The sequence below is a fragment of the Pimephales promelas genome, chromosome 22 (assembly GCF_988280905.1).
Source record: "Pimephales promelas chromosome 22, fPimPro1.hap1.1, whole genome shotgun sequence".
In the NCBI taxonomy this organism is placed as follows: domain Eukaryota; kingdom Metazoa; phylum Chordata; class Actinopteri; order Cypriniformes; family Leuciscidae; genus Pimephales; species Pimephales promelas.
Window position 1 is genome coordinate 28,927,662 of NC_142790.1, and position 15,324 is coordinate 28,942,985.

Genomic DNA, 15,324 nt, shown 5'->3' on the forward strand with positions numbered 1-15,324 from the left:
TGATTATAATCAATGTTGAAACAAAGTGCATTTTTAATGGAAACCGAGATAGATTTTACTTTTCAGGATTTTCAGGATGAAATATAAATATACTGATCACTTTTGATCAATTTAATGCATCTTCGCTGAATTTATTTCATTTAATCATCCATATAAAATTGTCTTATATGAAACTATTTTAATGCACATTATCTAATGAGCCAAATAGATAATATTTCCTCAATGAAGCATTAATGCAATAATGAAAGTCCATTTTTGAGCAATAACTGCTTAATAAAGCAAGAATGCGCTGCATTTCAGTCTCACTGTCGTCCTTTTCACTCGATAAACACAAAAAGTCAGGCGACAAATGAACACCAATGTTAGTTTAGTCCTAAACCGAGGCTGTGAGTGGGATTATAACACGTGTCGGTGTAGATTAACGTACGCTGACATCTGCACATGAGGGAAAGCTGTCCTGAGGTCAGTGAATTATCTTCTCTGGCTCCTTCCCACAGGCTCTTTAAGCACACACACTGTTTTGGCTTTCAGAACATGTGACTTTACAGATTTATACATATCATCTGAAGGTTCGTTCATATTGCCAGGTTTATATTCCTAAAAACATGTTTTTATAATATGCATTTTCTGATTTATGGTAAACAGAGGATACAAAACCTCTTTACCTCGAATATTAAACAATTATCAAAATTAAACAATCGTTTTGATGCTCAGATTGAAGCTGTTCTGGAAATGTATGCAAATTAATGCATATTTAATTTGATAATGCATCATTTGCATATTTAAACAACATTTTGTCTTAATGCACTTTGACGCCATCCGAGATTTTCATGTTTTTCTTTCTTCAGTCGAAAAGAAATGAAGCTTTTTGATTTTGTCGCTGCGTCACATGAGAATGAGCCTCACCGGACTGACACAAATCTCTTACATTACATAAAAATATCTTCATTCATGTCTATTATTAAAAAATAACTCATTTAGTCAATCTGCTAAAATTATTACGCTAAAAATGTGTAATAAATTCATTTGTTAAGACATTTATTATGGTAAATTCCCTTATACTGAAAATACAAGTCTGGTGATAAAAGTGCAGCGTATAACACTTGACAGTGTTTGGAAGATGAACACAAGTCTAACAGGTTTGGAACGACATGAGTGTGTGTAAGTGATGATTTGTGAGTGTGACGTGAAGCTCACCAGCGCTCCACTGCTGAGGAGGATCATGAAGATGATGAAGGTCTCGAACCAGCTGTGCTCCACGATCTGGTAACACGTCTTCCTCAGACGCCACCAGGCCCGGCCCAGACCCTCCGACGTGTTGACGTCACAGCACTTAAAGTGGCGGACACACACTGCGGGAACACCAGCATTAATATCACTCATTAATTATGCATTCAATCAGCTCATTGTTATTCATAGTTTGATTTAGATTTTATTTTCATATTTATATTTTTAGTGTTCATGTTCATTTTTGTATACATTTTTTTTGTAATTTCATTATATGCTTTTGTTGTTTTATTCTTAATATATATATATATATATATATTGTCAACAATTTTAGTGATACAACTTGGCAAGGCCACATTTCAAATTTTTGTTTAGTTTAAGTTTTTCAACTAATATTTTTTTATTTTATATTATTACTTTATATATTGATTAAACATTTTTTTTATTTATTAAACTTTTATATATTTATTAGGGCTGTGCAAAAGTTAATTGCGATTAATCGCATCCAAAATAAAAGTCTGTGTTTACATAGTATATTTGTGTGTGCTGTATATAATTATTTTGTATATATAAATACACACACATGCATGTATATGTTTAAGAAAATGTGTTATTCCTATATAAAATATTTATATTCATATAATATAGATTATGTATTTTTATATATATACAGAATTTAAGCGCAAATAATTCTTAAATATATACATGCATGCATAGGTATTTATATATACAAAATAATTATATACAGCACACACAACTATATTATGTAAACACAGACTTTTATTTTGGATGCGATTAATCGCAATTAACTTTTGCACAGCCCTAATATTTATTAAACTTTTTATTTATTTATTAAACTTTTTATATATTTACTAAACTTTTTATTTATTTATAAAACTTTGTATTTATTTATGAAACTTTTTATTATATACACTATTAGACCTTACCAGGTTTTTTACAGTAAAATACTGGCAACACTGTTGCCAGTAATTTACTGTAAAAATGCACTAAAATTAATAAGTTGTATTTTTTAGTTAACTTGAGTTTTAGTGCATTTTTACAGTAAATTACTGTAAAAATATTTTACTGTAAAAAACCTGGTACGGTCTAACAGTGTATATATATATATATATATATATACACAATTCTAAATATTTTAAAGAAATATTTTATTTTATTTGAAATTAATTTCAATCAACGTAAATATTAATCAGCTCAATGTGTCCAACTAAAAAGTAATAAAATATTACATAATGTAACTAAATGATAAATAATAAAATGAAAACATATAAAAAATATTTTAAAACATTAACAAAAACTTCACAAAGTAATTCTCTGAAGTAAATTGTATATTATTTTGTACAATTATCATGGATTTTTGTTTGAGTATACTGAGGTCCGTGCTATGACATCATTTCCTGTTGTGTGTTTTTGTCACACACTAAATGAATAAATGCAAATGGCTTCAACACTGTCTAAATTATAATAGTATTTTAAAACAAAACTGCTTCACTTCTTTAACTTTAAATTATACTGTATTGAAGAACATGCCAAACTACTTTATATTTGGTAATACAATAATAGATAATCCACGCATCGATCGCAGACTATAAGTGAGAAGCAGAAACTTTTCCACTTTCAAAACCTCTTTGTTCAAACGCGACTTCAAAAGAGTTCAAAGAGCTTGAAAACACTCCAGAAGATCACAGTTGGAGATCGATGTCTGTGCAACACACACACACACACGTCAGCGAGGGAAGTGATGAAGTCAGCGCTGGCTGCTAAATGGACCTCGCCGCCGCTGCTGTAAAAGGTCTTCGTCTCGCTAATCTGCGGGTCTTTATGTGCCATAATCCCGGCGCTCTCAAAGCTCCACGTCTGTATCAACCGGTCCCTGCCATCGAATCCCATTTGAGCCTCGCGTGCTCGTCAAAGCGTCTCCATTACTGCCATCTGAGCTCTTCCAAATTAACTTATTGCCTGTAAACTTAATAACAGGGTTATGGTAACAGGGTTCTCTCAACTCAATTTGTAGCGATGCCCCTGCGCTCCTCAGACATCTAGCACTCGGGCATCAGCATTCATCAGACAATTAACAACATCAAGAGCGAATCGAGTCTGGAGTATCGGTGACTTCATCATTCTCAGGGAACGGACATGCGAACGCCTGCTTACGAGGCACATTACTGTTCTAGTGCTCATACTGACAGTGGCATACGCTCTAAACCGCTTTTATATAAACACCAAACCTATACATATTTATTTTATTCCCAGAAAATTTCAATTATGATATATTATGCATTAATTTCTCCATTAAAAGCATTTATTGCATTGTGCTTGTTCAAGCAACCTTTTTAGGCAATCAATAAATCAATAAATAAATAATGTATATTAAGTATTAGTACGTCTATAAAGACATAAATAAGTATAAATAATGTATATTCATCTTAGTATGTTTATAGATACATTTAAATAAATAAATAATAAATATTAGCATGTCGCACAGTTTAGATGATAAAAACATGACTTATATTTTAGAAAGTATTAGTACATCTATAAAGAAATAAATATGTATAAATAATGTATATTAATCTTAGTATGTTCATTGATACGTTTAAATAAATAAATAATAACTATGAGCATGTCGCACAGTTTAGATGATAAAAACGTGACTTATATTTTAGAAAAATATGGTATATTAAATCCTTAAGTTACCATGCATTCAAATCATTCATTTCTAAAATGCATTACTATTGCAAAATGTAAAATGTAAAGTTTCTCTTCTAACTAGAAAGTGTTTATTGCATTTTTTGGGGGCAATAAAGTCATGTAGGTAGATATTAGTAGTATGCCTATAAACAAACAAACAAACAAACAAATAAAAATGTAAATAAATCAATATTAGTATGTGCATAAAAACGTTATACACTAATATGCAATATACATTTACTGATATACATTAAATTAAAGAATGCATGCAAGTATTAATATGTTGCATGTTTTGATGCTAATATTTAACATAGTTACTATAAAAATCATGCAATAAAATCATTTTACATTTTAAAATGTAAAATGCTTTAATTTTTCTTCTAACTAGAAAGTGTTTATTGCATTTTTTGGGGGCAATAAAGTCATGTAGGTTGGTATTAGTAGTATGCCTATAAACAAACAAATAAATAAATAAAAATGTAAAAAAAAATCAATATTAGTATGTGCATAAAAAAAGTTATACACAAATATGCAATATACATTTACTGATATACATTAAATAAAAGAATACGTAAGTATTAATATGTTGCATATTTTGATGCGAATACTGTATTTAACATAGTGAATTAATTTTCAGGAAAAAGTGGTATGTTAAATCATGAATCATTTAAAATGCAAAATGTAAAATGCTTTAATTTTTTTTATTTCTAACTAGAAAGTGTTTATTGCATTGCACTTTTTTTGGGCAATAAAGACACATTCTCCTCCGAGATTTCTGATTCCTGAGTGACTTCTCCTTAGTAATGTGTGAATCTGCCCTTTCACTTCTCCATCAGAGAGCTGTGCTGATTCAATCCAGGCATGTCAAAGTGTGCCGTTATTTCATTTATAGGTGAGAAATCCGATCCGGCCTCAAACGAAACGCTGGGATGTGTCCTGTCATCTGAGAATTACATGCAGCTCATTTCTCATAAATCATTCTCTCCTTAAAAGAGACAGCAGTTTATGGGCCGTCCCGCCAAGCAATCGCAGTCCACAGCTTATGAATGCAGATTTGAGGCGGTTGTGGAACACACACACACATTTTATTATTTTAATTGGAATAACCAATACTGATTAAATTAAACAACACAGCATTCAAATATTCACAAGCAGCCTGTTATGCACACACACACTTCTCAGAACAAACTCGTTCTTAACAAAGCAAATGCACACAATATAAAGACCCTCAAGCTGAGTCGCCTCTATTTAATGTCTTATTTTCAAATTTGGAGGGAAAGTTGTAGAATTAAACATTCCATTTGGAACCTTCAACGGTTCCGTCAGGTGACTCGTATACAGAGATTCCCAACATGGGACCATTTTATGGATTTAGTTTTAGATCATTCTTTCATTTTAAATTTTCATTAAATATGAATTAAACCGCTACTTTATCACCAGAAAAAAAAAATCAAATCTGTTAAACATTCATTATTTAGACGTTTTGGCATAAAGGGATGTTTAAAATGAGTTTATACAGAACATTTTTTACTTGAAAAATTAGAACTTAATATGATTTTGTATTACTAGCACTTCTCGTTTAATTGCCTTGTTTAGAGGAATCTGTAAACGTTAATAATTAAGATTTCAATTGTCTTATTTCGACACTAAAAGCCGCCCTTTAATTTCATGACTTATAATCAAGATAAATGAGTGATCTTTAATCGTATAAAACTATTATAGTCAGCGTGTTTAGCGTGTCGGGATGACTCTGGACCGGCGGGTCGATGCATTCAACAAAATTAAATACAGAGAGTCAGTCATCATCAAATTAACACAGGACCATTTCGTCTCTGACGGGCCTTTTCAAATCTATGCTGACGCAGGACATCCAATTTAATGCCCCATCGCCCTTTTAAATGTCAGTTCATTGGTTAATGTTTTCTATCACATGGCCTGCGCTTGAGAACGCGAGTAAACAGGAGGATCACAGGAAACACTGATCTCACAGGCTTGATACTGCAAAACACCTTCAGAAAAGCTCTGGGTTCATACAACTGTTTCCATCATGAGGAACACTGAAAAGTTTTTACACATTCATTTCAACACATTCGGATCCACAAATACAATCCATAAATACAATCTCCTCAAAGTCTGTTAGTACTTCGCCTGTCAATCATGACGTCACACCACCGCTTTTATACAGTAGCATCACGTAACTAACTAAAAACAAACTTATTTTTAAACAGACACTTGAACTTACATCAGCGTGATAATGATATTTGATATAATAAAAAGATATTTAAAGTGTAATTTAATTGTTCTCACGTGTCATTGAATAACTCGTGGAGGCGGGGTTTGGTGAGCTATACTAGGACCGGCCACCGGGGGGCGATCGAGACGCTTTGGCTTCACTTTTCAGGGCTTGTGCGGCATGCTTGGGTAAAACAGAAAACTCTTAAGTTCTCTCTATGCAAACTTTAAAAACGCTACGGCGCGCAAATGCGTATTAAGAGCTCCAGCTATAGGGATGTGTGCAGGTATGTAGTCCTTCCCTAAAAAAACAACCCTTGTCTGGCCTTAAAATGTACAGACCATTTCACAAGATGTCTGGTCCAGAAACACTTCCTGTTTCAGTTTGTAACTGTTTTCTTTATTTCACATGTAAAGAAAACATCTTAAAGATGTTGTTTAACTTTTTGATTCAGTTTTAAATGTTCTGTTGGTTGTATTTTATCCCAGCTTTTATGTAGTGTTAAAAAACTGAAACAGGAAGTGCTTCTGGACCGGTGTTGTTGTGGTCTATAACACAGAATGTGTGCATCAGATTACGCACCGTCAGGAAAGCAGTTTTCCGGATCCATGGTTTCTTCGGCCATCTCCGAGTATTCGTCCTCTTCCTCGCCGGGCTTCCTGAGGTCGATGGTGCTGCCCTCTGATAGGCTGGTCTCATCGCTCTGAAAATCACGAGAGCCAATCAGATCACTGGACCGATGAATCTACTTATTACTTACTTACTTATGATATTGTTCACCTCTGCAATCATTCATGATTCCTGGAGAATTAAAAGCAAAACTCTCATTTTGTTTCAGATTTATAAACGAATCATTCGGAGAGATGCAGGATCACGTGCAGGATCAAGCGTTTAGACATGAGCATGACAAGACAAATGTATAGATTTGACATTATATAGGCCTGGAAAAAAATCCTTTTCAAACATTCAGACGATTATTGCATAATCGTGGAAACCCTCCATCTTTATTCTGCATGGTGTGTGTGTGTGTGTGTGTGTGTGTGTGTGTGTGTGATTTATTCTGCTGTTCAGGGGTGAGCGAGTCTCCAGGTGCGACTTGGTTTCCTTGTCAAACTGTGACACACTCAGTCCATCAACACGTCTGTTCAAACTAGAGGAAGCTCATGCTAAGTGGAGCGTTGACGAGTGTGTGTGTGTGTGTGTGTGTGTGTGTGTGTGTGTGTGTGTGTGTGTGTGTGTTTGTCTGACTGACGGTGTGAGCTTGTTCAAGGAAATGTAATACCAGACAGCCGAACTGCCCTCCGGATGACAGATTCCCCCGACGGCGCAATAAAACATCCCAGATCATCTGAACTAACATTTGAAAGACCAGTGAGAGTAAAACTGAACTCTTGTGGCGTTAAGTTGATCTGTGAGGTTTAGTTTAGTTTATCTGTGAGGTTTAGTTGATCTGTGAGGTTTAGTTTAGTTGATCTGTGAGGTTTAGTTTAGTTGATCTGTGAGGTTTAGTTGATCTGTGAGGTTTAGTTTAGTTGATCTGTGAGGTTTAGTTGATCTGTGAGGTTTAGTTTAGTTGATCTGTGAGGTTTAGTTTAGTTGATCTGTGAGGTTTAGTTGATCTGTGAGGTTTAGTTTAGTTGATCTGTGAGGTTTAGTTTAGTTGATCTGTGAGGTTTAGTTGATCTGTGAGGTTTAGTTTAGTTGATCTGTGAGGTTTAGTTTAGTTGATCTGTGAGGTGTAGTTTAGTTGATCTGTGAGGTTTAGTTGATCTGTGAGGTTTAGTTTAGTTGATCTGTGAGGTTTAGTTTAGTTGATCTGTGAGGTTTAGTTTAGTTGATCTGTGAGGTTTAGTTTAGTTGATCTGAGAGGTTTAGTTTAGTTGATCTGTGAGGTTTAGTTTAGTTGATCTGTGAGGTTTAGTTTAGTTGATCTGTGAGGTTTAGTTTAGTTGATCTGTGAGGTGTAGTTTAGTTGATCTGTGAGGTTTAGTTGATCTGTGAGGTTTAGTTTAGTTGATCTGTGAGGTTTAGTTTAGTTGATCTGAGAGGTTTAGTTTAGTTGATCTGTGAGGTTTAGTTTAGTTGATCTGTGAGGTTTAGTTTAGTTGATCTGAGAGGTTTAGTTTAGTTGATCTGTGAGGTTTAGTTTAGTTGATCTGTGAGGTTTAGTTTAGTTGATCTGTGAGGTTTAGTTTAGTTGACCTGTGAGGTTTAGTTTAGTTGATCTGTGAGGTTTAGTTTAGTTGACCTGTGAGGTTTAGTTTAGTTGATCTGTGAGGTGTAGTTTAGTTGACCTGTGAGGTTTAGTTTAGTTGATCTGTGAGGTTTAGTTTAGTTGATCTGTGAGGTTTAGTTTAGTTGATCTGTGAGGTTTAGTTTAGTTGATCTGTGAGGTTTAGTTTAGTTGATCTGTGAGGTTTAGTTTAGTTGATCTGTGAGGTTTAGTTTAGTTGATCTGTGAGGTTTAGTTGATCTGTGAGGTTTAGTTGATCTGTGAGGTTTAGTTGATCTGTGAGGTTTAGTTTAGTTGACCTGTGAGGTTTAGTTGATCTGTGAGGTTTAGTTTAGTTGATCTGTGAGGTTTAGTTCAGTTGACCTGTGAGGTTTAGTTGATCTGTGAGGTTTAGTTCAGTTGACCTGTGAGGTTTAGTTGATCTGTGAGGTTTAGTTTAGTTGATCTGTGAGGTTTAGTTTAGTTGATCTGTGAGGTTTAGTTGATCTGTGAGGTTTAGTTGACCTGTGAGGTTTAGTTGATCTGTGAGGTTTAGTTGATCTGTGAGGTTTAGTTTAGTTGATCTGTGAGGTTTAGTTTAGTTGATCTGTGAGGTTTAGTTTAGTTTATCTGTGAGGTTTAGTTTAGTTGATCTGTGAGGTTTAGTTTAGTTGATCTGAGAGGTTTAGTTTAGTTGATCAGTGAGGTTTAGTTTAGTTGATCTGTGAGGTTTAGTTTAGTTTATCTGTGAGGTTTAGTTTAGTTTATCTGTGAGGTTTAGTTTAGTTTATCTGTGAGGTTTAGTTGATCTGTAAGGTTTAGTTGATCTGTGAGGTTTAGTTGATCTGTGAGGTTTAGTTTAGTTGATCTGTGAGGTTTAGTTGATCTGTGAGGTTTATTTTAGTTGATCTGTAAGGTTTAGTTGATCTGTGAGGTTTAGTTGATCTGCGAGGTTTAGTTTAGTTGATCTGTGAGGTTTAGTTGATCTGCGAGGTTTAGTTTAGTTGATCTGTGAGGTTTAGTTTAGTTGATCTGAGAGGTTTAGTTGATTTGTGAGGTTTAGTTGAACCTCACCCTGTCCTGAGGCCTGTACCATGAAGCTGGTTTAGTTTGTGCCAACCTTGGGTTTTAGGCACCATGAAAGTGGTTTGGCTTTTAGCGTGTTCGTCGCCATAACTCACACTACACGGCTAACCTGGACCGGGTCAGGTGATGCTCATGGTGTGAGGTTGCAAAACGAACTTGGACCAATCAGCTGTGAGCATGCCTGTGTCACATGCCTGATGCCATAAAGTCACTCCACACTACAGATCATTACAGCAAATGATTCTTAAAGACAAAATTCGTCTGTCTTTTAGTAATGCTTTTATAGAATAATAAATGAATATGATTTAGAAATGATTTATGTAAAAGTGTATAACTGTCATTAAAATAATTTTGGGGCATAAAATATGATCAGTGTTTCCAATGAAAAAAGAGGGAAAAGAAGAAGAGAAAAGCAGATATGAGATATGTGACATTAGATATACTAATCGAATGTTCTCTCCATTCAGTCTGAACGTCGGATTCTCACATCTGACCTCCACTTCCATAATCCTCGAATTCTCATTCCCTAAATCCCGCAGCTGTCCTCCTCGTCCGACACACACAGAGAAGCTTTCCTCCGCCTCAGACTCGCTGTGATTGCGGTGGAATATGATACGGTTTCGCTGAGCACTCAGTAAACAGGCCATGACATCATCAATATCGCTGTGTTTTGTGAGTGTGAGGAAGCGTGACGGCAGCTTTATTCGTCTCGCACGCGTCCAAACTCCAGTTTAATGGCGTTCTCGGCGGCGTGCGAGGAATCCCAGCACTGAGGGGGGTAGAGTTGCACAAAGGCCCCGTAAATAATCTCCCGCGGGGGGACAGGGCCACAATGTGAAATCAGACCTCGCTGCGTGCGTGTATGTGTGTGTGTGTCTATTCGACTGACCGCTGATTTAAGAACAAATAAAACCATGCATCACATCCACCTGTTGAGAACCTGTCAATCACACATCCATCCACACACACTGCATTATTACCGTTTACTGGACAAACCGGCGACCCACTGAAGAACACCAGACCTCAACAGAACACACTCCTACACACACTCACACACACTCTCTGATCTCGGACCAACACCAGCTGTGTCCTCTGAACTCTTCTTCAGCTGCGTGTCAAACTAAGTCACGTGTGTGTTACAGTTTTTTCCAATTGCTAAACACAATTTTGCAAACTAGTCTGGTTTTATCAAAATACTTAACACAATTCACAAAACCACAAAATACCTCATATATCCTGCAAAATGAAGCACTGAAGCATTATCAAAATCAAACTTTTGCATGAACTGGCACACACTTCATTCGTATTACCAGATTTGTGCCTAAACAACGACACACTGTTGGGCATCATGAAAAGCACTCCTATCTTTAGTATGCTTTGCCATAATACTAAAATATGTATCAGATTGTTCACATGCACAGAAATATTTGCTGTTGAAACTTCATTTTACAGTAATGTGTTTTTTCAACCCGGTCTCATCCCAAGACGTCATATAACTGACGTTTTGGGACGTCTTTTGACCATACGTCAATATTCGCCGTTTTAGGGCCCCCTTAAACGTCGGTAGATGAGGTTATGGGATCCTAACTCTACCCCAGACCTAAACCTAACCCGTCACCTAACCGACGTTAAAGGTAAAGCGTCAGTTGTATGACGGCCCGGGATCGCCATCTACCGACGTTTAAGGGGGCTCTAAAAAGGCGGATATTGACGTATGGTCAAAAGACGTCCCAAAACGTCAGTTATATGACTTTTTGGGATGAGACTGTGTTGGTTTTGTCACTACAGTAAACAAGTCAGTGCAACGGATGCACAGCAGAAATATTTACATGGGACTGGAAAAAAATTACTTTCAAAAAACAGTAAACTGAAAAAGAAACCCTTGCGAAAAAAAAGTTTATTCAAGTGTGCCATTAGTATACTTCTTTTAAACTAAAAATAAGAAAGTATACTTTCAGTTTATTTTTCCTGTACTTCTCAGAAGTATACTTGACATATACTGAGAGAAAAGCAAGTATATTTGTCCTGTTCTTGTACTCAATCTTTTGATCCAGAAATACTTAAAAGTATAATTAAGTATTCAAAGTATACTTGTATAAGTATTACAGTAAAAAAGTAAACTACTAGTATACCCATAAATTCACTTGCAGTACACATGAGATACATAATTATGAACTAGTTGTGCACTTACTGTTACACTTATAGTACACTTAAACATATACTTTTATGTACTAAAAGTGGGCCAATTTAGTCCCAAGCGGTATTAAAATAGTACACTTACAAGTTTACTACTAGTACATAGTGACATTAGTATACTTACTACATAATGTATACTTAAAAATATACTTGAACATTACTGAAGTATACTAAAATGAACTTGAAATGAAGAGTTCAGATGCAAAAGCCTCTAAATGCCATTTGAAATTGTCTTCTTTAATGATGATTTTTATCAAGCTTGTATATTTAAGTTCAGTAATTTCACTTAAATGGCAATGATAATTACCTATTAATTGTTATTTAAGTGAAATTACTGAACTTAAATATACAAGTTTGATAAAAATCATCATTAAAGAAGAAAATTTCAAATGGCATTTAGAGGCTTTTGCATCTGAACTCTTCAAATTTACTTCTTTTTCGTTACAGAAAATATATTACAGTAAAAAAAAGGGGGGGCAAGAAAAATAATGTTTTATAGTTTTATAGTTTTTATAGTGCTTACATCCTGATTGAAGTGTTAACAATTAACCATTGAGGTGTTTGGCCAGATGGCACATGTAATTATTAGCTCTTTAGTGTCATTTTGAACGGTAGTGTTTTGAAAAGGCAAACATGTGACTTTATGTCAGATTGTTGTGTCTTATGCAGAGAACTGTGCTCAGTGCATTTAAAAAGTGGCATTTTGAAATGCAAAATGTGTGTGAAGCAGAAAATGTGTTTAGACTTTTGGAAACTTGAGAAGAAGTTTTGCTCTCTGTGTGTCTGTTTAAAGATTTGTGCTGTGCATGTCATTTCAGTGTGTTAGCAATTGGAAAAAACTGTAAAAAACTCCATCTAGACAAGGAATTGTTCCTGTTTAACTGTAATCTTAACTATTGTAGCGCCCTATTATGCTTTTTTCTGATTTAGTTTTGATGTTCCTGATGTTGTTTTGGAGTCTCCTACGGCGCTGGTCAAAAAAACACTTTCATTTCCTCATAATATCCACCGCACTTCAGTTCTTTCTCATAGAGTCTGAAACGGTTGGATCACAGGCGTTTGTGTGTGTGTGTGTGTGCTCGTGTTTGTCTCTGTGGTTCAGGTGTGACTGTGAGCCGGTGGCGACTCTCTGACATTTTTGTACGGTGAAAAACCTGATCACTGAACCCATGCAAAACACCAGAAACTCCTTGTAAACATAAACACACACACACACGCGCGAGTCAGTGTCACACAGTACGAGTGCAGCGTTGTAAAAGGAAAATGCAAAAATTTCGGAAATGCAAAGTGACAGTATAATGTGAGTCTCAGGGGCGTCTGCATCACTCTTACAGGAGATTCACACGGACAAAACAGCCCATAATAATAACCGCAGGAATACATACATACATACATAATGGTCTATCCATACATCTAGAAATGAATATTAGTTTACCTATAAACAGTGTTGGGTGTAACTAATTACTAAGTAATTTAACTACTTTTCCCTTGAAAATGTAAAGTAAGGGATTACTCTTAATTTATCTGTAATTTAATTACAGTTACTTCTGATGTAATTGAGGTAAATACTGTGTCAATCCGATCTCACAGCGATTCGTATGCATTTTATGAGGTGTCTAAATATTACGACCGCACTCGTACAAATTCGTATGAATTATTGTAAAATATGAAAAAAGTGTGAAATGTCATGAGATCAGACATAAATGTGGGTTTAACATCAAAATGTATTGTCTGATGCTAAAAAGTATGTTTTTATAATGTAACCTTCTCCACCTTGGTCAGTTTAAGGATAATTCATGCAATTTTATAGTATTTATTTGAAAGAATTAAAACAGATTCATGTCTATCCTGGGATATGGGATTTTGAAAGTAATTAGTAATTAAAAGTAATTAAATACTTTTTAGAGAGAGTAATTAGTACAGTACTCTAACTACACTGTTGAAAAGGTAATTAGTGACTAGTAATTAATTACTTTTTTAAACTCTGCCTATAAATATATAAATGTATATTAGTATTAGGTATAACTATAAATAAATAATGTATATTAGTATTAGTATCTTAACAAATAAATAAAAGATAAATATTCTCTATATCCCAAAATAAATCAATAAAAATATATCAGTATTAGTAAATAAAAACAAACAAGAAACAGTGTATATTACATCACAAAATCTTTAAGTAAATAAATTGGTATATCTAAAAATAAATGAATAGAATTAGTCGTGACACGAGTCAGTACGAGTGCATTACTAAAATGCTCTCTGTAAAGCAAATATACAGTATAGTGTGAGTCTGCGTCACTCAGTGTTTATACAGAAACCAGACCTGATTAATGACGCCAGAAGAGAGAGAGAGAGAGAGAGAGAGAGCATGAATGAAGACAGACTACAATCAGTTTTAGCTCTGGGGAAGCCCTGATAATCAGCGGCGGAGGAGAAACACACAATAATACAAGAGTTTGTGAAGAGAGAGAGAGAGAGAGAGAGAGAGAGAGAGAGAGAGGACAGGTGTGCAGAAAGATAAAAGAACAGGTAAACGAGAAGATAAAAGATGTAGAGGGACAGAATGAGGTGGAACAGGTGTAGTGAAAGATTAAAGAGAAAACAAATATCAGCGGCTCATCAAGTCCCTCGTCACACAGGTGTGTGTCCCAGATTCAGTTTCAGCATCAACATCACAGTGTTTCAGACGAACACACTCATTCAAGGGTCAGTGTGTGTGTGTGTGTGTGAGATCACCCTGTCGAGAGGACGCGAGGAAAGCACTTTCAGGAGTAAAGATGGACATCACACACACTGTCAGCCAGAAGGCCTATGAGTGTGTGTGTGTGTGTGTGTGTGTGTGTGTGTGTGTGTGTGTGTGTGTGTGTGTGTGTGTGTGTGTGTGTCATTGATCTGCCAGTTAACACATGACTCTGTTGAAGAGTGGACGAAACTCCTGACTCACATCAACATATCAAAACACTATATTCAATTCCATTCAGTTAACGTGATGTTAAAACTTCATGTTTAGACTTTAGATGTTAAGACTTGATGAGAAACTTAACCAACTAACTAACTAACTAACTAACTAACTAACTAACTAACTAACTAACTAACTAACTAACTAACTGAGTAGTAAAATAACTAAAACCAAAATTAAAATAAATTGTAAAAAAAACTAAAATTTTAATTAAAAAGAAAATACAAAATATATTTTGTATTAAACAAAATAATATTTAAAAACAATTAAATGGAAATATTCAAAGGATTTAGACATGGAAATTATTTTTAAAAAAATATTGAAAAAATATTTTTTAAATGGAAATATTAGAACATTTAACTATATTAAAATGCTAAAATATTGCAACTAAAAATGGAAATATTACAATACATTTTTTTAACATACTTTATACATAAAAAAATATATTATACATAAAAAATGGAAAATTTTTAAACAATAAAAACAAACTATATTTAAAAATATAACTAATTAAAAGTTTTTAAAAAAATATAAAATATTAAAAATATAAAAAAATTGAAACATTACAAAATGAAAATTAAATATTTTACATGGACATCTATATTAAAAGATTAAAATATTTAAAAATGGAAATATATTAAAAATATATAAAATATTTAAAAATGTAAAATTGAAAAATTAAAACGATATTAAAATGGT

General features: G+C 34.3%; 1 protein-coding gene across 2 annotated transcripts in view; it reads right to left on the reverse strand.

Moving 5' to 3' along the window:
- Positions 1-15,324, reverse strand: part of scn5lab (sodium channel, voltage gated, type V-like, alpha b) — a 144,789-nt gene that overhangs the window by 20,341 nt on the left and 109,124 nt on the right. For both annotated transcript variants that reach the window (XM_089125950.1, XM_089125951.1), the window contains exons 18-19: positions 6,752-6,872; positions 1,198-1,352 (exon numbers count right to left, since the gene is read on the reverse strand). In XM_089125950.1, coding sequence (XP_088982076.1) covers positions 1,198-1,352; positions 6,752-6,872 — 276 coding nt within the window. The remainder of the gene's footprint in view (positions 1-1,197; positions 1,353-6,751; positions 6,873-15,324) is intronic.